Source organism: Hydra vulgaris, chromosome 03 (assembly GCF_038396675.1).
Source record: "Hydra vulgaris chromosome 03, alternate assembly HydraT2T_AEP".
NCBI classification, from domain to species: Eukaryota; Metazoa; Cnidaria; class Hydrozoa; order Anthoathecata; family Hydridae; genus Hydra; species Hydra vulgaris.
Genome location: NC_088922.1, coordinates 20661687 through 20685000, shown reverse-complemented (window position 1 = coordinate 20685000; position 23314 = coordinate 20661687). Strand labels below are relative to the sequence as shown.

General features: G+C 26.1%; 5 protein-coding genes across 5 annotated transcripts in view; 4 read left to right on the top strand and 1 right to left on the bottom strand.

The window, feature by feature from the left end:
• LOC136078008 (leucine-rich repeat serine/threonine-protein kinase 1-like) overlaps window positions 1–23314 on the bottom strand; it is a 106077-nt gene that overhangs the window by 43506 nt on the left and 39257 nt on the right. The window contains exons 6-8 of the mRNA XM_065792609.1: window positions 21996–22207; window positions 21177–21269; window positions 13775–14139 (exon numbers count right to left, since the gene is read on the bottom strand). Coding sequence (XP_065648681.1) covers window positions 13775–14139; window positions 21177–21269; window positions 21996–22207 — 670 coding nt within the window. The remainder of the gene's footprint in view (window positions 1–13774; window positions 14140–21176; window positions 21270–21995; window positions 22208–23314) is intronic.
• LOC136078004 (uncharacterized) lies at window positions 3831–6309 on the top strand. Its single transcript, XM_065792605.1, has 2 exons — window positions 3831–5656; window positions 5842–6309. The coding sequence occupies exons 1-2, from the start codon at window positions 5469–5471 to the stop codon at window positions 6206–6208; spliced, it is 555 nt and encodes a 184-aa protein (XP_065648677.1). The 5' UTR covers window positions 3831–5468; the 3' UTR covers window positions 6209–6309.
• On the top strand, window positions 7115–8193 carry LOC136078005 (uncharacterized). Its single transcript, XM_065792606.1, has 3 exons — window positions 7115–7316; window positions 7387–7639; window positions 7993–8193. Exons 1-3 carry the CDS (start codon window positions 7237–7239, stop codon window positions 8164–8166), a joined length of 507 nt encoding a protein of 168 aa, XP_065648678.1. The 5' UTR covers window positions 7115–7236; the 3' UTR covers window positions 8167–8193.
• On the top strand, window positions 8252–9829 carry LOC136077827 (uncharacterized). The gene is made up of 3 exons (XM_065791980.1): window positions 8252–8487; window positions 8841–9668; window positions 9821–9829. The coding sequence occupies exons 1-3, from the start codon at window positions 8257–8259 to the stop codon at window positions 9827–9829; spliced, it is 1068 nt and encodes a 355-aa protein (XP_065648052.1). The 5' UTR covers window positions 8252–8256.
• On the top strand, window positions 16521–18768 carry LOC136078003 (uncharacterized). The gene is made up of 2 exons (XM_065792604.1): window positions 16521–16779; window positions 17047–18768. Exons 1-2 carry the CDS (start codon window positions 16543–16545, stop codon window positions 18766–18768), a joined length of 1959 nt encoding a protein of 652 aa, XP_065648676.1. The 5' UTR covers window positions 16521–16542.

The following is a 23314-nucleotide window of genomic DNA, read 5'->3' as shown; positions in this document are numbered from 1 at the left end:
CTTACTCTTATTCATTTTTAACTGGTTTTCCAGAAAACCCTAATTACTTACACTCCTTGATTTGTGTGTTGTTTTTGACCCTAGCTTGTGTTTCTTTGCTCCTTGTTCTTCTTTATGTGGTTCTGACCATGCAATAATCTCTATAAATCTTTCATCTTGTACTTTTTCTTTAGACTTACTCTATCATCACATTACTTACTATATCCTAAAGCTGGCTGGGGTTCATTTAATGATTTTCTTTGTAACAATTCTTGAGCTGATGTCTTTTTTCTCTCCTCTAATAAATGCGCCTCCTATGTAAACTCCTGGGTCCAGGCAGGAATGGAAGCTTTTTTTCAATTTTGTCAATATTAAGTAAAGCTTCATTCTACTCCATTGTTTTCACCTTTTTGTGCAGCTATATCTAGTTGTAATCATTTTTATCTAATCTCAGAAATTAGGCTCTAGAGCCTTTTTGAAAATTTTTAACAGTGTCATTAACAAAGGTAAATTGAAGGTAAACATTCCATCTCTACAATGATTAAGGCAGAACTTTTCTTTCAACTTGACACTTGAATCTAGTAATCATACTCTTTCTACCATTCCAGTTAAACAGATCCCATTGTTGGATATTGAAAGTATCTGGCTTGTGTTATGCCAAAGTTATATCTTAACTATACTCATCAACAGCTTTTGATACAAGCTTTTGATTATTGATATTTCCTGTCATAGTCATACAAATGTGTTTTTAAAAACTCTCTTCAATTCTCTAAATTATTTTATAAATGCTTGACTAAATCTTGTTTTCCTGCCTGCTGGGAAACAGCATCATCAACAGATTCTAATTTAAAAAAATTCTGGAGAACAATCCCTCCAACTATTGTCTGATCTTTCTTCTTTCTACTATTAGCAAGGTCTTTAAGTCTTTAATTAACAAATTTCTCACATCTTGAGCCTAATAACTTACTGTCTGATATATGGCTTATAATTTTCTCATTCTACAGCTGTCTTGCTAACTGCTGTGATTGAAAGATTCTATTATGTATTAGATGGAGGCAGTGACGCAAGGGCTATTGCTTATGACATATCTATAGTTTTAAATAAAGTTTGGCATGGTGGTCTTCTTCATAAGCTTGCTTCTTATGGTGTATTTGTGAAATTTTTGAGATGATTGTCAAATAATTTTTTCTGTGACATTAAAATCATCCTCATAGTCCAACACTTTTCATCCAGTAACATCTGGGTTACCTACCAGTCTGGAGTAACCTCATGGGTTCTATCCTTAGTACTGCATTGTTTCTTATCTATATTAAAGATCTTTCTGACAATCTTACATACAGTGGGCCTATTTTCTGATAACTTAGCTTTATACTCCTGTCTCAACAAAAAGTAGTTTCTTTTTGTTAGCTTGGAATAGACAGCCAATCTTGAATTTGATCTGTAGCATGTGTTGCTTGCAATGGGTTGTGAATTTAAACTCCAAAAAAACTCAGTTATTTGCTACAAACAACTATTATATTTATAAATGGCAACTCTCTCACTTAGTCCTTTTCTTTACACCTTATTGGATTATTGTTCACTACTGACTTTTGCAAACATTTTAGAAAACTTGCATCCTTTTACTGTACCTGTCCCTGCATTCTCTGAAAACTTTTACTTATCTACTTTTTTTTCCTCGTATTAGAATCCTTTGGAACTCTCTCCCCTCTTCATGTTTTCCTGAATCATACAACCTACTACTTTTCAAGTCTTCTATGAACTGTTTCCTTGCTTTTTCACTCTATTTTTTTTTTTCTAGTAACTCCCAACTTTAAAGTGGTCGCTTGCAGCCTTGTTGGGAGTAATTTAGATAATAAAAATAACAAAACAATATGATTTATGATAATTTTACTAAAAAAACTTGATTTTAAAAACTAGAGAAAAATTATGAAAAGGTTAAAAAAACTAACTTTAAGCTTTAAAAATAAAAATAAAAATCTCTCATTTAAATGGATGCACAAAAAGTGTGGTTTTATATAATTTGTGTTTATTACTTTATGTTTGCTACATAAACTAATTATAAACTATTATTTATTATTTAAGATATGTAAACACTCATCACTTAGAGATCACTTAAAATATTTTGACAATATCACCTAAAAATCTAGTTTAATTTAAATTATAAACTTCATTTAAGTAAGTATTAAAATACTTTTCTTTTTTATAGAAGCCAAAAAAAATATGCCTGCCAAAAATTTTCTTTTCAAGTGTGGTTTTATATAATTTGTGTTTATTACTTTATGTTTGCTACATAAAATAATTATAAACTATTATTTATTAGATAATATTTACTTTTATTGTTATATAACTTGTTAAAAATAAGTTTATTGTTGGCAATTATTCTTCGTAAATTATATTTTCCGTGAAAATTCACGGAAATTAAGAAGCAATTTTGGCTATTTTCCGTGAAAATGACGTTTTTCTGAGTTAACCAATGAACGTTTAAAAAATTAAAGAATATAGGAGACAAGAATTGTAGTGTATGAATATTTATAAAATACTTACAATCGATTTATGTAGGATTAATTTTAATATCCATTGACATATATTGTCAATCAAAATTAAAATCGATTGAGATATATTGTTTTTGATAGTTTTTTTGATGTTGAAACAAAACAAGTATTTGTGCAAGTATTTGCTTTGTTTTTAAAAGGTTTAAGTAATTTTCTCTTTATAAAAACTTCGTTTGCTTAAAGATTAAACAAACAAAGTTATATTAAAAGTTCTTTGTGTTCAATAGATAGCATAACAGTTTTATCCTATTTATTAAACACAAAGAACCTTTAGTATAACTTCGTTTGCTTAAACTTTATATATATATATATATATATTATATATATATATATATATATATATATATATATATATATATATATATATATATATATACATATATATATATATATATATATATAAATATATATATATATATATATTTGAGTTAATTTTTTTGCAATAAATGTTTGGTCAGGTCATAATGATCACCCAGCTACTGGTAACATTTAGTCCAATACAACCATGCCACATGGTTGTACGAGATGTTAGATATCCTGCTGCCTTGTAGAGTTTGCTTTTATAGGTAAAGGTAGAGGGAAGTTAACTCTGACATAAAATACCCCCTGCCTTAGGGCTCTTGGTTGAAGAGAAGTTAGAGATAGCATCTCAAAAAAAGTACTCATATTGAACACGTTGTAATTGCACATGGCTACTGTCTTGTAGATGTACTTCTTTTGCAAAAACTTTACTAAGACCATTCTTTATTTATTTGGCTGCCATAGATGTAAACTTATGTTACATTGTTTCCTGGTTATGATGATGAACATCATCATAACCAGGAAACAATTCAACAATTCAAACAGGTTACATTCAAAAGATCAGGCAGGCTCTCTTCTGTGACAGCTTTTTGCTCAATGTGACTGGTGATTTTTAATCCTAACAAAAGTCAGTTGTTTACTGCTAATAACTATCACAATGTTGTATCCTTTTGTTGATGAATGGAAACACTTTTACCGAGTCCACTAATTTTCATCTTCCTGAGTTAATGAGTCGTAAATCTTATTTACAAATCATTACAAAGTATCTGATATGGCGGACTCTTAATTGTGCTCACCATTTTAGTTATGTTTAATAGATAGGGTAAAATTTTTATGCTATCTATTAAACATAAAGAACTTTTAATAGTACATCAATTGGTTAATCTTTAGGCAAACAAAGTTTTTATTTAGCGAAAATTTCAACTCCTAATTGTGAAATTTTATTAAGCGAAATTTAAAACTTTTAATTGTGCTCACCATTTTCTTACACCATATTCCATTCTCTACCATTATAAATCTCTTATTCATCCCACTATGGAAGACAATTGTCACATTTGGTCTTGTTATTCTAATGATTCCCTTTCTCTTCTAGACAAGGTTCACAAATGTTTGTAAATATAGTTGGATCTTCTCCAGCTTACTACGTTTAGTTCCTTCACGCTCTAAAAATTATTATTTCTTGTATATTAAAGGTTGGAGTTCTTTCCTGTTCTCGTGTTTTCCTAAATCATACGATTTGCAATTTTTTAATTTTGTCTTTTTTTTCTTAACTTTTTTTAACAATTCTTGCTCTTTTACTTTGTCTTTTTTTGCTTAAAATTAACATTTTTACTTTGTTTTTGTCACTACCAACAATGCAAGCAACACTATTTAATTTAGTAATTTTTGATAATAACCTTTGCCTTTTTCTTAGTTTAAAAAATGAAAACTTTTGAAATATCTTTGACTCTATTTAATTCCTAAATTAAATAGGTTTCATTTTTTATATATATTGCAAAAACTTTTATTCAAGAACAATCTAGAGAAAAAAAATGTTTGTTCTCTTAGATTGTTCTTGTTTAAAAAAAATTTCAAAGAAGCAATTACAAATAAAAATTGCAATTTCTTTGGAAAGTGAAAACCATGGGATAGAGTGAGACACGATTAGAAACTTCTACAAAAAAATTGCTTGATGCAGTTTATGCTTGCCCAAGATGAATACTTTTGTAGATATACCATCTCTAGCTTTTACTCAACAAGAGCCCCAAGCCAGGGGTGTTTTAAATCTGAGTAACATTTTTTACATTCATTTGTTACTTTCCCTATGAAAGCAAATCATACAAGACAACTTGATATAGACCAGATCTTGCCTTTCTCAGCCTTTTACCTCACTTATCTCTCTCAGTCCTTTAACTCCAAAACATGAACTTTGATGTTTGCAGTGGAGAGATGAGTTGAGCTCTGTACCACCAGGAGTCTTTAGTCATTCTGGAATCACTTGGATTTACTTAAAAACAAGTCAACTACAGCAATATGATTATTGTGTATATTATTTGTGTATATGTGTCTTCTTATCCACTTTTGTTTTTTAATTATTGGTGTTTGCAAAAATTTGGAAAAAGTTTGGGTTTTCAACCTTTTTGTAGTGAGTATCTATTTTTTTGAAATAATTATTTTGAATAATTAAAATGGTGTAGGCAACAGGCTGTGATACAGATAGCAATGATGCATTCCTGAAAAGCAATGCTATCCATTATTTATCAGGCTCTCTGAAACACCATCGCAATCTCCAAAATCACTATCTCTGAACTACCATCAGTGAATATAGTGTGTCCTTGATGATTGAAATATAATACTAAGTTTATTTAACATAAATTCTAAACAAGGAAGTAGCAACAATAAATTTAATCACAGTTTACAAACAATTTTAAATCGTATCTCACTGATGATGTTTTTTAAACAAATATGTATTCAAAATTTATATCTATAAAAATATATAAAGTTTGTATGAAGTTAATTGTTTGTATTTCAAAATTGGACAACTACAATTGAACACAGTTTATGATTTTGTTGTGTGTTTATCAAGAGTTTTATCAAATATTTTTTAGGATTTTTCTTTTAGTTTTTTGAAGGCTATATTTTAAATAATTTGCAACAATGCAAGATATTCTAAATGAAAAATTTTGTCATTTCAATGTTGCAGAAAAGGCTGTGATGCATTACTGCAATACCCATTTTCACCCAATAAGAGTTGATAACAAGGAAAAAATTGAAAGTTACAATAAGAAAGTGAAACAAGAATCACAAATTAAAAATCAACCTTTAGATTCAATATATGCATGCAGGTTAACATTTATATTTACGTTTTTTAGTATTTTTAATTACTAAACTTTGTGGTGTATTTATATCTATTTTACTATATATGGATTTCCTTTAAAAAGAATATAATCATAAAAGAATCTTTTTATTTACAATTACAATTACTATCTTTTAAAAAATAGTGTTGTTCATATATTTTTCATGTTTACAGATGGACATGCAAAAATTTTGGCCATCAAAAACCTTATCTTATGAAGAAAAATCAAGGTAAGCGCAATAATCAGGCAATACTTCCATGTGGCTGCAAAATGTTTATTTATGTTTCGTATGACAACCAACGACAATGCTATGGTGTTAAAAAATTGTTTCTTGAACACAATCATCCATATTGTATAGAAGAATTTTCTATGTACAGTTCACAGCGTCAACCAAAAGGATTGTTAGAACAGCAGACATTGATGTTGATTGAACATGGGGCAAACACAGCACTTGTGACAGATAGCCTTAATAGAAGCGGTTTGAAAACTAAACCTAGAGATATTTACAACATAAAACAAAAGCTTAAATTCAAAGGTTAGTTATTTTTCTATATACAGTGGTGTGAAAGATATTAGAATCACAATATGTTTTTTGTCTAATTTAGCAATTGTCATGATATATTTAATTTATTCAACAGAGTAACTCTTCAATTATTCAATTTTTTGAATAATTAATTCAATAATTATTCAACAGAGTAACTGGTTTGAGTTCCTTTTTAGTTTCAGAAAACTATTTTAAAAATGCTGTTGGAAAACAATTTGATTATTCTTTGAGTTGAAAAAGAACAATTTTAATTAATTTTGTAAATTGTTTATATGTTGTGTATTATATATATATAAACTCTTTCTGATAGATAAAATCTTGAGATGCAGTAATTTATATTTGGATGAAATCCAGGATACCAAACAGCGGGTTAACTCATGTGTCAGAAAACTGTCCAACTGGCAACAGAACTATCTAGTTTTAAAGGTACACAGAACACGGCAATAAAAACACGACAGGATGAAAGATGACATGTTTGAAGGTGATCTTGAAGAAGCGATTGATATTGCGACTAAGGGTCTGCATCTTGAAATAAAAAGTCTTGTTAAACTCATTTTAGCAAAACAAGACAAGACAATACCAAGACAAATCGAGACAAGACCGTTTCAGTCTTGTCTTGAAAAGTCTTGAATGAATCAAGACAAACCTTAATAAATAACTAGTAATTCAAGAAATAATTGTATTAAAAAAGCAATCAATAAAAAAGTAATAAAAATTAAAATAATGCTTTGAAAATTGTCAACTTTTTTGACAATAGATGTTCCATGACTTTGACAGTCGTGGAACACTAATGCTTGTTGTATGCCTTGTATAAATGCAAGTAATTTTATTTTAATTTCTTACATTTAATTTGTTTTCATACATTTATTTTATTGTTAATTGTTTTTGAATATTAATTACATATCTTAATTGTAAGGCTACAAAAAGGTTGTTATATGGTAACCAGCAAACATGCGATGAAGCTTTGTTGCATATACAAGAGACATTCCCAGAGTTTTATACATACTTAACAAATAACTGGTTGATGATGGCTGACATGTTCATGGGCTACAAAAGAAAAGGGCTACTCCACATCGATAATCACACCAATAATAGATTGGAACGGTTTGATGATTTGTTTTCTATTTTGTTATAAGATTAATTGTTAGTTAATAATACTTTACATAATTTGTAGGTATCACAGAACTTTAAAAGATGTTGGTTTGACATCGCGTATGTCACCAGGTAATCTTATTAGCAAAATAATAAAGATAAATAGAGTTCAACTTGAAAAATCAAAACATGCTGATTTTGATCAGCGTCTTAAAATAAACACTAAGCTTCCAGAATGTTTAAAATTTTATGCTCATGCAATCTCGTCATTCATTTTACAACATATGGTTGAACAGTATAATTTAAGTCAAAAGGAAGGATATAGTTTACAAGAGGTAAGTGTTTTTAATCTTTTTTTATGATTGCTCTGATTTATTTAGCAATTTTATTCATAATAGATACAATTTGTGACAAAAGTTTAAAATTGATTTTTTTTATACTTACATTAATTAAAATTGTTATATACTTATATTAATTATAGATACTTATATTAATTAAGATTAATTATAGATTAATTATTTATAGCTTAATTAAGATTAATTATATAACATTAATTAAGATTAATTATACATACTTATATTAATTAAGATTATTTTATACTTATATTAATTATTTTTATACTTATATTAATAAGTACGATTTATTTTATTTTAACGTGTTATAAAATATGAGGTTAAAATATTTTCAGGAAAATAATTGCTTGCAAGTTAGATACAATGGTTGTTTGTTTCCCCTTCAAAACTGGACTTGCCAATGTGATAACGCTGCTGGTTATGGAGTTCCATGCTCTCATGCTTTCTTTGCTATTAGAGAAAAAAATATGAGCTTATCTGATCTAGATCTTATTCATAAAAGGCACTAATTGTTTTTGATTTGTATTAATAGTAGTAGTACGTTAAAAAATATTTAAAATGAATGAAATAATTTTAGGTGGTTTGTTCCTACCCATCATATGGCAAATGTAAACCAAGGGGACAATTTATCTAATTCATGCATGACCTTTTCAATTCAACCAGTGGCATTATTTAATTCCACTGTTAATGAAAGATATAATGCAGCTTTGAGCCATTTGCAGCCTTTGGCATCTATCTTGTCTGAATTTACACCAAGTAAGTTTGATTTAGCTATTAAATGGCTGGAATCAGTTTACCAACAATGTATATCTGGAGAGTGGGAACTGCAGGTAAAAATAATAAAATCCATAATTATTTTAATAAATATAAATCATTTTATTTAATAAGTTAAACACGAGTTATACTTGCACAAGGCAGGGGCCAATATAATCAATGAAGCATTTTTTAATTTAATTTTTATTGTAACTTTCTCAACTCTGAAATACAATCTCCAAAGCTGTTAAATGAAGATGCAAGTTAAACAACATATTTCTAGGTCGTGTTGAACTGTAAACCACTTGATAATGAAGCAAGAATCTATTATACTACCTCATTAAATCTCCTAATAAATCATTTACATTTATTTTCTTAATGTGCAATTCATCATGACTTGTAATCATAATGCTATTTAAATTTTGTACAGGTTCAACAGCATCATTCTGAAGATGATGTTATTTCAGAAAATCTTTTTCAGACAAATGTTGAAATATTTCCTGAAAGTTCTTCTGCAACATTAGAATGTGTTTTGCCTGTATCACCTAAAGTTTACAAACAAAGTCTACAAACAAACTCTGTAACTACATCAAACATTTCCCCAACAATTACATGTGAGACTCTTCATGTTGAAAGATTGCAGACAAATGTTGAAATATTTCCTAAAAGTTCTTTATCTGCAATATTGGAATGTGTTTTGCCTGTGTCATCTCAAATTTCTATACAAAAAAACTCTGAAACTACATCAAAAACTTTTCCAACAATCACTTTTCCAACAATCACTTGTGAGGCTCTTTCTATTGAAAAAAGGTATACCACTCGAATTTTAGAAGACATTGACATTGTATTACGTAAACCACAGCGCTTTCCCCCAGGTCGACCAGCTGTAAAAAAACAGAGACTTTTTTACAATGTAACAAAACCTCTTGAGAAACTTGGGGTTTATGAAAAAGATTTTATTCATTTAACTTGGTTCGTCAAAGATTCCATTGCACAAAATTCATTACAAAGTGGTAGTAAAATCTCAAGTAATGATCTTTCTCCTACTGTACCTTATATCATTAATGATAAAAGAGCTAATTTACATGAGCTTAAACAATATTTTGATGAATCTGCTTGGGCTGAAATTGAAGTACGATGTAAGAGCACTTCATCCGATAGTTGGCCATGTTATCATTGTCAACAAATTCAATCAGCCAGTAAACTTCAAAAGTGGATTCAGTGCGATCACTGTTTATATTGGTACCATTACAATTGTGTAATAAATAAAATATATATATATATGTATGTATTAAAATTAAAATGATAGTTTAATATATTAGCATTTATATAACTTAACGATAAGTAGATACTAATTATAATTTTTCTTTTATTTAAAACTTGTTAAAATTTAACTTTGACATTTTTTAGACTTTTTAGCGTTAATTGACATATCCTGTTAATATCGGCACACCAAAAGAACTACGGTTAAACAGAATTTATGTGTTTTTTAAATACAATTCATTTATGCAAGACTATAACTTGATTAACATTTTACGTACCTGTTAGTCATTAGTTACTCTCTGCAGTAGTGCTGGAAGGTATGATAACATAACTGCAAGGTAAACAGCTTTAAACCTTTCATTCATTATATGAAAGACTGTATAAAGCTGTCTTGACTATTAGCTAAGCTCTGTGACATAAGCGCAACTTAGAGGTTCCTTCTAGAAATGTTTTATTTCTATTTTGTTATTGGAATGGTTATAATGTACGCTTTATAATGTATACTAAATATATATATATATAATATATAATAAATTTTATTTATACACAATTTTATATATACACAAATGTGTATCTAAAGAATTTAGTGCATTTAAACTAAACAATTAAATTACCACTTAAATTGTCGAAATTACTACATATCATCTATCCTTAAAGATGACTAAAAAAGTGTCCTAAATAAATTAAAAAGTGTATGCAATATGGTTTACATTGTGACAAGAGATATTTATAAAAGATGCCACGAATATTCGGCAACACTTAATTATATTGAGGGCTCCCACCTGCTTTGTTGTAGTGTATAAGTCAACTACTTTATGGGCATTTATGAATAGGTTGTCTTACAGCATACATTATTTGTTGACTGAATATTTTAACTATAGTTAAAATATTTAGTATTATTTGTTGACAAATATTTTAACTATAGTTATGCCTAAAAGTTTCATACTCTTCAAACCATTTAGAAAAGTTCAAAACTAACCAGCTCATGTATACCTTGCACCTCTGAGGGAATTTCAGAAAATGCTATAGATTGAATTAGTATAGAAAACTCTAAACTTATTAAAAACGTTATTTTTATGACAATCTGAACTTAAAGCATGGTTTAACATTAATGAGTAAGACAATTAAACGATTGCCTTTTTTATTAAGTCGCCGAATATTCGTGACATAACTAATATTTATCTTTAATCTATATTCGACATTTGGCATTTTTTTGTAAACACAGCCAAAATGCTTTTAAAAAATCGGTAAGTTTTCAAAAAATATAGCCAAAATCATATGAAACTTGATGCAAGCTGCCAATATTTATTATAATAAATTATGTTACTTTCCAAGGAAATTATCAAAAATTCGTTATGTATAAGATACGTTGAAAGTAGCCAAAATCACTTCTTAACTTCCGTGAATTTTCACGGAAAATAGCCAAAATCGCTTCTTAATTTCCGTGAATATTCACGGAAAATAGCGAAAACTCTTCATATAAAGTTCCGTGAATTTTCACGGAAAATAGCCAAAATCGTTTCTTAATTTCCGTGAATTTTCACGGAAAATAGCGAAAACTCCTCATAATAAGTTCCGTGAATTTTCACGGAAAATAGCCAAAATTGCTTCTTAATTTCCGTGAATTTTCACGGAAAATAACATTAAGCATTATTCTTTCCTGACAATTAACACGATTCATATACACATATATGAATCCTACTATATATATATAGTTTGTATTTATTGACAAAAACAATTTGTTGATTTAAAAGTCTTTTGCTCATATTAGTTGGATCAGTTTTAAAATAGAAATTATGGCATCAATATTCCAGCTGAATGGAAAACTAAATAAATGTAAAGAATAATCCTAGACTTTACATTTTTTTAAATATATTTAATATATTTTTTTATACATTTTATTTATTTGTGATTACTTTATTAAAAATTATTTAATAATAAAATGGTAAAATAAAAACATATATTAAATAAAAACTAAAACTAAACTATACCTGTAAGACATGTATGATTGCATTTGATGATAAGGAAAAGATTCCATTTTGGCTTCATGATTCCATGAAATGTAAGCTTCAGTAAATAAAGATTTGTTTTTTATTGCAGAATTGCAAGGAACTTTCATTGCTGCACAAAATGAAGAGTTTTTTGAAGCAATTTTTACAGCAAAAACATCGTTAAGTTTTCCTTTTGAAATTACTTTGCCACACTCAATTTTTTTATTAGAGAAAATCTTACAATTGAAGTCTAAGAAACACTATGAAAACATTTTCACATTTTCATTAAATGAGAATATATATGCACAACCTCTTATTTGGTGAGGTTTGTATTAACTATAGTCTACATTATGTCTAAGAAAAAAATGTAAACATTTGATTATAATAAATGTGTTTTCTCAGCAAAGGTAAACATTGAATTTGACAATATTGTAAATCAATCATTAAAACCCCAATGGCTACAGCTTTAAATTTTTGAATTTTTAGAATTAAGTAAAGAAAAAAGATGTAGTGAAATTTAGGCTTCAACAGAAAATAAAACTTGCGATTATAGTTTACCAAGCTGATGCCTTACCCAATCATGCAATAAAAACTAAAATAATGTAACAAATACAATATCAATACAAAATGTGTCTGTGTGTGTACATATATATATACATATATATATATATATATATATATATATATATATATATATATATATATATATATATATATATATGTGTGTATATATATATATATATATATATATATATATATATATATATATATATATATATATATATATATATATATATATATATATATATATATATATAAACATTTATACTAAACCAGTAAAATTTTAACAAAAATTGCATCTAAAATATACATTAAAATATTATTAAACAAATATCAACAACAATTTAAATAAAATAATCAAAAAGAATTTGAAAAAAAAAATCAGTTTTCTTTTGTACAATGGAAATTTAAAAATTTTAATAGTACAGTTTAAAAATAATAAAACACTATATTTTATTTCAATTCTAGGACAAAATTGTATAAAAGAAATTACTATTTTCAATTTATTTACTAGTTTGATTGTACAATTCGCTCAATTTACCCTAAAATAATGACCTATTTTTACCAAATTTTTATAAAAATATTAGTAAAATAATTTCAATTAATTTGTTTGAAACATAATTCAGATTTGAATGCTTTAAACAATCATCAGAAATTAAAAAACAACTGCAGCTGCAAAAAATATTATAGCATTAAATAATGTTAAGTTAATGTAAATAACTCTTTAACACTAGCTTTGTTTATTTCATAGTTTTGAAGATGACTTTTTCAGTTTAACAAATGTAACACAGCTTTCTTCCTAGTTTTTTTGGTTGTGTCCTTTCGGTGATTTGTCATGCAAGAATATCATTTGTAAACTTTTTTTTTTTGATTTCCTAAATAAATTTGGAAAGTTCTGTGAAACTTTAATTTATTTTTGTATTTAAAATTTTTATTTTAGCAAACTTTAAATGTGTTCTGTTGAACCAATATAATTAAAATAGTTTTTCTGCTGTGATCATTTGGTGGTGAAAATTATATTTTTATCAAAATATAATTTACAGAGGCTATTGTGAAGTCTTCTTGGTTAAAAAAATGGAGAACATTAAGTTTTTTTTTTGAGATTTTGTGAAACTTGTGTGCTTATATATATTTTTATTATATAACTTTATAATATTTACATGTTAACTTTATAATACAGGTTAACTTTAAATTTTTACAAAGTACTTTATTACTATTAAATTGATTAAGTTTTTTAATTTTTTTATCAATTTTTTTTATTATAGTATTTATAAATTTAGCCAAATCCATAACCCTAACATTGACGTATATGCTGTAGCGGTGTTGTGGTAGAGTACTCGCTTTTTAAGCGCAAGTTCTGAGTTCAAGCCCCACTACCCTGGTAGCTCAGGTTCGTGTTTCAGAGTTATAGAGTTAACAGATTTTTTACTTTTTTATTGTGGTTGTAACCACAATAGAATAGTAAAAAAATAAAAGAAAAGCAGTCTCCTCAACTGTAGTGGTCCACAGTTGAGGAGACTGCTAAATTGCAAAAAGTTAATAAACATACCAAGTCAGGAAAAACCTTTTTAATATCTACCAAATTTTCATGAAAAGGACAAATCAAATCTTTCTTATTCTTTAAACAGTCTAAAGCATGTTCAAACTCAAACAATGACAAATTAAAACTGCTTGATTGAGAATTATTTTCTATTGCATTCTGAATGCAAAGATTACAAAAAGAAACTCTCTCAACATATTTAGCACTAAACTTTGAAAACCAGTCAGCAAGTAGTTTATCAATACAATCTATTGAAGTAACAAATATTCTGCAAGCCTTTATAAAATTATTCCATGTTTGGCTGATAACTTCAAAATTGCTAATGTTGTGAGCCATAGATTTACTTTGCATTCCTGATGCAGTAACATGCGGTTCTAAAAAAAAAAAAAAAAAAAAATTATGACACATTATGACATTAAATTGAAACATTTTTAACTATTAAGAAAAATCATATTCAAAGATCAAAATCTAAGTCATTTAAAAAATTAAAAAAAAAAAGTTTTACAAGTTTTGAACACCTTTTCCAAATTTCAAAAATAGTAATTAAAATAGTCATTTTTTTCTCAATTTATATATTCAAGTATTTTTATGTGTAAATGTGATATGATAATGTGTGTTCTTTATTGTGTTTATATGTGTTAATATCTATTATATATGAAGTGTTTCTATGTGTGTTATGTGTTATTATACATGTTTATAGTTGTGTTGTGACTTGGCTTAGTTAATGTAACTTAGAAATGTAACCTAGATTTGTCAAAAGCAAAAATAGCGTACTGATGTCATGATGAAACACAAAATAAAATCTGATTGCAGTTAGTGGTGTAATTGATTATTGATGATGTAAAAAATGTCTAATTTTTAATTAGATAAAATATTTTAGTAAATATTTTTTAATAATATCAACAAGTGCTGCACTAACAGTAACTGGAGTGAAATCTGCTAATGGTGAATAAGGGATTTGTAATTTTTATAGGTTAATGTAAAAATAAAACTTTAGAAGTTTATTTGTTACTTTTTATTTTTTAGATTTACTGTATGAAGCTTTTTTGGCATTTAGAAGATTGAGTAATTACATTAATTGATTGCTTTTATTGTATTTAGTTTTTTTATATAGCTTCAAGCTGCTTCTTCCTCTAATACAGCAAGTAAGTTGATGTACTCACTTATACTTGACTTATTACATTGATTGATTGTTTTTATGTCTATTTTTTTAATAGTAGATTTTTTGTTAGTAGTATCTTCCCAGTATATATATATATATATATATATATATATATATATATATATATATATATATATATATATATATATATATATATATATATATATATATATATATATATATATATATATATATATATATATATATATATATATATTTATATATATATATATATATATATATATATATATATATATATGTAAATTATGCTAGTGTATTTTACAAATAGAGTGCTCAATGTTCTAAAAGAACAGATCAATAATAAATTAGTAAAAAACACTTATCGAACTTTTTTCTTCAACTTGAAGTTTCACCATTGCTAAATCATCTGGAAGAGAACTCTTCCTGATGAGAACTCTTCCTGATGATCCAGCAATTGTGAAACTTCAAGTTGAAGAAAAAAGTTAGATAAGTGTTTTTTACTAATTTATATATATATATATAATATATATATATATATATATATATATATATATATATATATATATACATATATATATATATATATATATACATATATATATAAATGTATGTATATATACATATTTATATATATATATATATATATATATATATATATATATATACATATATATATATATATATATATATATATATATATATATATATATATATATATATATATATATATATATATATACATATATATATATATATATATATATGTACATATATGTATATATACATTTCAGACTCAACTTGGAATCAGTTTTTATCATATCGCTCCCAGCACCTGGGACCTCAATCACAGAGGACCTTCTACAGATGGTGCGGATATGGGAGAGATAATCCACCTTTAAGTTTAAGGGTTGGCTCATCATATGGCACGAGAGGAAAAGAGGATGTTGGGAGGAGAACAAGTAGACATGACTCAAAAGTGGTAAATAAAGACATTTACAACTTTTAAACTGCTTATATATATATACATACATATATATATATATATATATATATATATATATATATATATATATATATATATATATATATTTTAAATAATTTTTGTGTTGTTTTTCAATTTTTTCTATTAATTTTAATGCTATCAAGTTAAATCATTTAAATATGACACTTTTATTAATGATAATCAATAATAATAAATAAAAGTGAGTGTCAAACATTTTACAAAGTATTTATCTCAAAAAGCTAGAACTTTCACACAACCAATTCTATGTAGCATGTTCCAGAACCAAGTCCGTTTAATAATTTATTTTTTAAATTTGATAAAAATGCATTATAAGGTATTTCCTTGAACGAATATTACACACACAATGAACCACAGTGACCGCCAGGTTTGAAGTCTCCCCACATCAGATTTTTTTTTATAAATATTTAGTTGTATATATGAAAATAAATATTTGGTTAGTAAAAACCTCAAGGGGAATGGAAAAATGTATGAAAATCAAAGAATAAAAATTATAATTTTTAGTTAAAAAACATCCGCCATTTTCAGAAAAAAAGGCTATAATTTGCTAATCAAATATCGGCGTAGTTTGATTTTAGACATACTCTGGTACACAACGACAAGTTTTATTAAATGGCGGTCAACAATCTATGTGCTGTTTGTTTTAAAATCTTTGGTAAAAAGTCAGCAAAGCTTCATAAAATATCTAAAGCTATTGAAGAAAAAATAAAAACCTTTATTTGGGATAGCTATGATCAAAATTTAGCAAACCATCCTAAAGTTATTTGTAGCAATTGTTATAAAAACCTTTATTGTTTGGAAAAAAACGATACAAAATACCTTGATAAGTGGCTAAAGCAAATTTCTCAGGTTAGTTGATAAAATTAATAAAAAACTATATTTAAGACTTTGTTTATAAATATTTAAGTGTTTAATTAAACAAAGTTGTTTTATTTTTTATTAATTTTAAAAAAAGAAAGAGCTGTGTCTCAATGAACTTTAATAAACTTGAAAAAAAAAAAAACATTTTAACAGCTTGTTTTAGGAACTAATATGCCATCGATGTGTTTATTTTTGTTGTGTTATATTTTTTATATTACTAATTTATATAGCTTTAGATTTTTTTTTTTTGATTAGATAAACCGTCAAGATATCAGAAGAACTTCAGATGTTTCAGAAATATCAAAAGATATTAACATTATTACTTCTGAGTTAAATGAAGATAAAAATGAAAGGATGTGCTTAAAATGTTATGGAGTTGTTAAGTCAGGCATTATTCATCTTTGTAGTGATGTTCAAGCTGTGAAAAATTTAGTTAATGCAGCATATGCATTGGGATCAGCAAGTGCAGAACGTGTCGCCTCAAGTATTTTAAAAACAAAAATGGAAAAGGAAAATATTTTTAGAGGTGAAAAATTCACAATTGCTACTTATGGGAAACCATTAACTATTGTTGCCGGAACTACTGACAATAAATGTGACCGTGCTAATTTTAGTCAAGTATCTTTTGGAACAATCATTGAGCTTATAAAATGTTTAGAACTATCTCAGTGTAAAACCAAAAAAATGTGTTCTATATTTAGAAAAAGTCTTGGCTTTCAAAGTAGCATTGAAGGAAATATTGTTAAAAAATTAGAGGCTTTAAAAGCAGAAATGAATGAATATTTTTCATGTAAAGAAGAAGAATTTGTTGAAGCTGGTGATATAGTAAATAAATCAATGGTTTATATTAAAGATATTGATGAATTTATACATGATATAATCACTGAAAGGAATATTGACCCTCTTTCTACATTTGTAAGAGTTGCTGTGGATTCTGGTCAAGGTTTTTTAAAGGTCACTATGAATGTTTTTAATCCGCATGATAAAACTAGCAACCAACCTGACCTTGATGACTCTGGAGTTAAGCGTTGTTTTATTGTTGCTATTGTAGAAGGAGTGTCTGAACACAATGGAAATCTTAGAAAATTAGTTGATACTCTTAATCTTCAAAATATTAAGTATTCTGTTGCATTTGATTTAAAGTGTGCAAACTCAATGTTTGGCATTACAAGCCATGCTGGAAAATATAGTTGTTTGTGGTGTGAAGGAGAGAGTCTTTTGGATGGTGGAGAAAAACGAACTCTTGGTTCCCTCGATTATCATTACAGTAAATACACAGAAGCTGGAAAACCAAAATCAAAGATGGCTGATTATAAAAATGTTATTAATCCAAGATTATTATATCTTGAAGAGGATCCAGACACAATTATTGAAAATTTAGTTCCAGTACCTGAGTTGCATACATTAATCGGAATAGTTACAACTTTTGGAAAACTATTATCAAAACTATGGCCTGGCTTTGAAAAGTGGTTAAACTCAAATTACATATTTTTCAGAGGTTACCATGGCATTGGATTTGATGGCAACAATGCCAACAGACTTTTAGATAAGTTAGATGTTCTTTCTCGTGATATTGCTGATCAAGGAAAGCTTGATTTACTACCAGTAATTGAATGTTTAAGAAAGTTTCAATCAATGAAGCAAGCCACCTTTGGAGAAAAAGTTGGTGATATTGAATCTGTTGTTTTCGAATTCAAGATGTCTTATGCTAATTTAAGGGAATATATTAATACTTACTTTGAAAACATTTCTTTGAATATACCGTGGAAAGTTCATATTGCAGTTAACCATATTGTACCATTTCTAAAAAGTACCAATACTGATAACGGGCTTGGAATTTACTCTGAACAAGCAGGTGAATCTGTTCATCATGAGTTTAAAAAGACATGGAATAAATATAAGAGACGACAAAGCCACCCAGACTATGCTAAACGGTTAAAGTCAAGTGTTGTGGAATTTTCAACATTTAATAAATAGTTAACAAATTTACTGATCAATTTAATATATTTTGCTACACAACTATGTCAAAATTATTATTTACAAAGTATTTTAATAGCATTAAAAATACTTTTAATTGAGTATTGATAAAATAGAATGCTATTTTTGTATTTCAAAGCTTAGTCAAGATATTTTTCACATTAAATGCATTTTGTTGTTGTTTTTATACCTACATTCTTTTTCTTTGTAATCTGTTATATAAATGTTCTAACACTTTTTTAATGCCTTTATATTATGGGAGTACACAAGTACAGAGTAAAAATTAGGTTTCTTCATGAAATAATGTGAAATATATGAACTTCAATAAGGTTAACGGTGTACCGCCCCTCCCCTTTTATCTAAAGTTTAGATGTGTAAAAATTTTATTCTATGGAATATCCATTCCTATGGAGGTTCTTAATACCTTTACTTAACTTATATACTATGTTACTTCTTAATAAGAAAAAAAAATTGGATGTGGGGAGACTTCAAACCTGGCGGTTATTGTGGTTCACAGTGCACAAATAATGTTGCATTTGTTAATATTCTTAAGTTATAGTTTTTGATAAGTACTTTTATGTGTCATATGATGTTGTAATGTGTATTTTTATTATGTATTAATCAAATTGTATAAAGTTATATTAGTTTATATTTTAAAAATGTTTCTATGTGTGTACTGTTAGTAGTTAAAATATGTACTCTGGATAACTTGATAACCCCTAATTACTTAAACTAATTTTGAAAATCCAGTTGAGCCTTTATTTATGGACTATACTGCCAATAACTCTAACATTCTCTAACAATTTTCTTGGTCACTTGCAGGTTTGAGTTATTGAGAGTTTACTGTAATATGTTAAACTATTTGTTAATTTTGTGATGTCATTGTTGTATTGCTTTGTGTTGATAGAAGACTTGGCTTACCTTCACATCGGTTTCTATAGCTAAAAATGATTACTGGGTAATTTCATAACTGAAATTGGCTACATATAATCATTCACTAAAAGCAAAAGATTCAGTTTTTAAATAAAAATATAAAGGTTAACCTATTTGTGATTATTTATTTTTAGCCTTGCTTTTTTAAAAACAGTTGTTGATAGGAACTTGCAACAATAAATCTTGAAACTTTAACTAAAGAAAAACAACCACACAGAATATGTTATAATTCAAATTGCTTTTATAAGTATTTTTGATACTTTTTATATTGAATATAAAATTTTTTTGTAATTAGTTTTTTTAAGATTGTTTGTTTATTTTATCTTAAGAAAAATATGTTTTTTGTTTCTCAAGTATATTCTCTATTTTTTCTTTTTGGAATTATTATTTTGTATGGAAATAATGGACTTTTTTTTGCTTTCTTTTTTATATTTCCATTATAATTTATATGTGAATGGAAACTGTTAATACTTTTATCACCCTTAGTGAATACAATCTAGACAGTTTCCAATTGCATTAAGTATTAATTTTCGGCACAAACAACAAGTATAATAATAATTTAATATATTGGCCTTTTCTGGTATGTTTTGTTATATTTCCGTTATAATTTTATATGTGAATGGAAGTCGTTTATACTTTTATCACTTTTGGTGATAACAATCTAGACGTTTCCCTTTGCACCAAGTACCGATTTTCAGCACAACAGGTGTAATAATAATTTAATTTCCAAACTCAGCATTAAAAAGTTTAATTAACTGATTTTTTAAAGAAAAGCTTTTATTAAAAATTTTAAACAGATTAAGGTTTCTTTGCCTCGCTTTGTTGTGTCCATTTTATTTTTTTCAAATAAATCTAATAAGAGCAATAAAATTTTATTATGGCCTTAAGTTTTCAAAAACATCTGGAAAAATGCTACGCAACTGTCTTCTATGTTAAAGATACTTTTGTTATATAAAAAATATTGAAGTAAATAAGTATAGTTTTAAAGTATAGTAAACTAATTTTTAACCAAAAGCCAAGAACTTTAAATCAATTAACTTTTTGTCATTTACTAAAATTTATTAAAATATCGAAAACAAATTAAGAACAAGTTTAAAAATAGTTGGTGTGAAACAGACTCACCATGACCCATATCGTACGGGTCCTGACAGCTAGTTATTATTAATAACTAACATTTTTTTTAAAGAATATTTTTAACAGTGATTTTATTTACTAAAAACTTTAAAATCAAAGTTTTAAAATTACTTTACTAATTTTTATTTTTAATCAACAAACATGTTTTCATAACTTTAAGATTTTGCAATTTCATCTAAAACTAGTTTTATTAGGTATATATAAAATAAAATAACATTAAAAAAAAAAAAATTATGCGCCTTGTTTGCCAAATTTAAAATTAGACCTCTAGAAATAAAGAAATCATTTTAATAACAATGTGCAATAAAAAAACAAATTTATAATAATTTTAAAGAAATTACCATATTTTTCAATAGGAACTGTTACTTCAACAACTGTTTTGCTGTTCACAGATCTTGGTTCAGAAATGGAAACAACTTTTGCTTCTGAGGAAGCTGAAAAGAAATGGAATTTGACATAAGAAAAAATTCTTGAACTTTTTTGAAATATTTAAAACTAAGTTTTTATGGTCTCTGGTTTCCATAGTTGCCTAATAACAGTTAGTAAACAATTAGTATACTATATATATAACTATTATATGTTATATTTAACTAAGTTTAATTTTTAATTACATTTTTATTGCGCTTTTATTTGATAATTTTAATTGTTGTTAATTGTTAATTACAGTTTTTGGTTTAAATTTATTATTAGTTAGTTGATAACTTAGTTTATGTGTGACTCAGAGAAACCATCTTGACTTGATTTGATTTTTAATAAAGAAAAAAAAATTCTCTTACTTTTTAAGTCATGACCCTTATGTAATACTTTTGAATGTTTATGTAATACTTTTAAATGCACTTTATTTATAATAAAGCATGCACTAAGCACATATATATTATAAATAAAACAGTAAACTAAAATTGTGCAATAGAACAAAAACATTTTAAAGGGTCAATTTAAGTGTCAAACATAAAGGGTCACATAGTAACCTTTAAAATTTGAAATAAAATAAAATAATCATAAAATAATCATAAAATTTATAATACAAAATATAATTAGAGTACAATTTATAATACAAAATTTCAAAACATGTACAAAAATTTATTTTAAAACAAAAACAATTTTTTTTTTGAATGTAGCGGAATACTTCAAAAATTGCTGTAAACCTAAAGTATACATACAGTTACAAGGTAGCTCAGAAATTCTAAGCAACATGTTTCCAAAACAAGAAACTTCAATTCCAGTTTTCCAACAAGACCAATTGAATTGTTTTTCAACTTTTATTTCATCCAGATTTTTTGAGCTTGCAGTGTCATTACTGTGCAATTCTGTATTGGTTTTTATACCAAAACATGTTGACAAAGCTTCGAATAGATTTTTATCCACTCTTATTCTAAATATTTTCAAAGTATAGTGAATAAAAAGTTTTTTTTTAAAAATTAAAAAAAAAAAAAAATCCATATTCATGTATGTAAATGCATGCTTGTGTGTGAGCGTATATATATATATATATATATATATATATATATATATATATATATATATATATATATGTATATATATATATATATATACATATATATAAACACTATTAAAAGAAGTTTATTAACACTTATTCTAAATATTTTCAAAGTTTTTTTTGTGTGTGTGTATGTGTGTGTATATATGTATACATGTATATATATATATATATTATACACATGTATATGTATACATATACATATATAAATATATATACTTATATAAAAATATATATATATATATACATATATATATATATATATATATATATATATATATATATATATATATATATATATATATATATATATATATATATATATATATATATATATATATATATATATATATATATATATATGCATACATATGTACAAACTCTATTAAAAATGTATTAGAAAAGTCTATAAAGTACTAGAAATAGAATTACAAAATTAAAAATGAATCAGAAATTGAACTGAATACAAAAATACAAAAGCTTTAAATAGTTAAATTAAAATTTAATATCTAAATACACTACCAAAATCAAAAAATAAAAACATGACCATCCAATCATAATACTAAATGATATTTTAAACAAAAATAACAAAAAAATAACATAAAAAAAAAACATAGGTGCAAAAAAAGAAGGGAAAAAAGAAAAATTATAAAAATACCTAAAAGAGTTTAGGAACTCTATGTTTAATTTGTTTGTTTAAAACTAGATCTTTTCTACCGAGTATTCTTTCCATAATTTCTAATTTGGTTAACCTTCTAATTTACTCAATTTGATTTTAAATCTCCTAATTTACTCACTTTAACCCAAAATAAAAAAGCAAACAAAAGAGGCTTTTCTTTGACTTTTTAATCAAAAAAAAGTCTCTTTTGATTGAAGAAGTCTTTTTATCTACCTTGAAATGTTCATCAATCCCTTGAAAAAGTTTTTTGACAGTTTGTCCTATGTAGCAAATATTACAGTTAATACCATTAAATTTGTAAA

Excerpts from the sequence above, each read along its gene's own strand:
- LOC136078004 (XM_065792605.1), top strand. The coding sequence starts at position 5,469 with ATGCAAGATATTCTAAATGAAAAATTTTGTCATTTCAATGTTGCAGAA. Across the intron at positions 5,657-5,841 it reads GATTCAATATATGCATGCAG|ATGGACATGCAAAAATTTTG; the intron begins GTTAACATTTAT and ends TCATGTTTACAG.
- LOC136078005 (XM_065792606.1), top strand. The coding sequence starts at position 7,237 with ATGATGGCTGACATGTTCATGGGCTACAAAAGAAAAGGGCTACTCCAC. Across the intron at positions 7,317-7,386 it reads ACCAATAATAGATTGGAACG|GTATCACAGAACTTTAAAAG; the intron begins GTTTGATGATTT and ends CATAATTTGTAG. Across the intron at positions 7,640-7,992 it reads AAGGATATAGTTTACAAGAG|GAAAATAATTGCTTGCAAGT; the intron begins GTAAGTGTTTTT and ends AAATATTTTCAG.
- LOC136077827 (XM_065791980.1), top strand. The coding sequence starts at position 8,257 with ATGGCAAATGTAAACCAAGGGGACAATTTATCTAATTCATGCATGACC. Across the intron at positions 8,488-8,840 it reads CTGGAGAGTGGGAACTGCAG|GTTCAACAGCATCATTCTGA; the intron begins GTAAAAATAATA and ends AATTTTGTACAG.
- LOC136078003 (XM_065792604.1), top strand. The coding sequence starts at position 16,543 with ATGGCGGTCAACAATCTATGTGCTGTTTGTTTTAAAATCTTTGGTAAA. Across the intron at positions 16,780-17,046 it reads GGCTAAAGCAAATTTCTCAG|ATAAACCGTCAAGATATCAG; the intron begins GTTAGTTGATAA and ends TTTTTTGATTAG.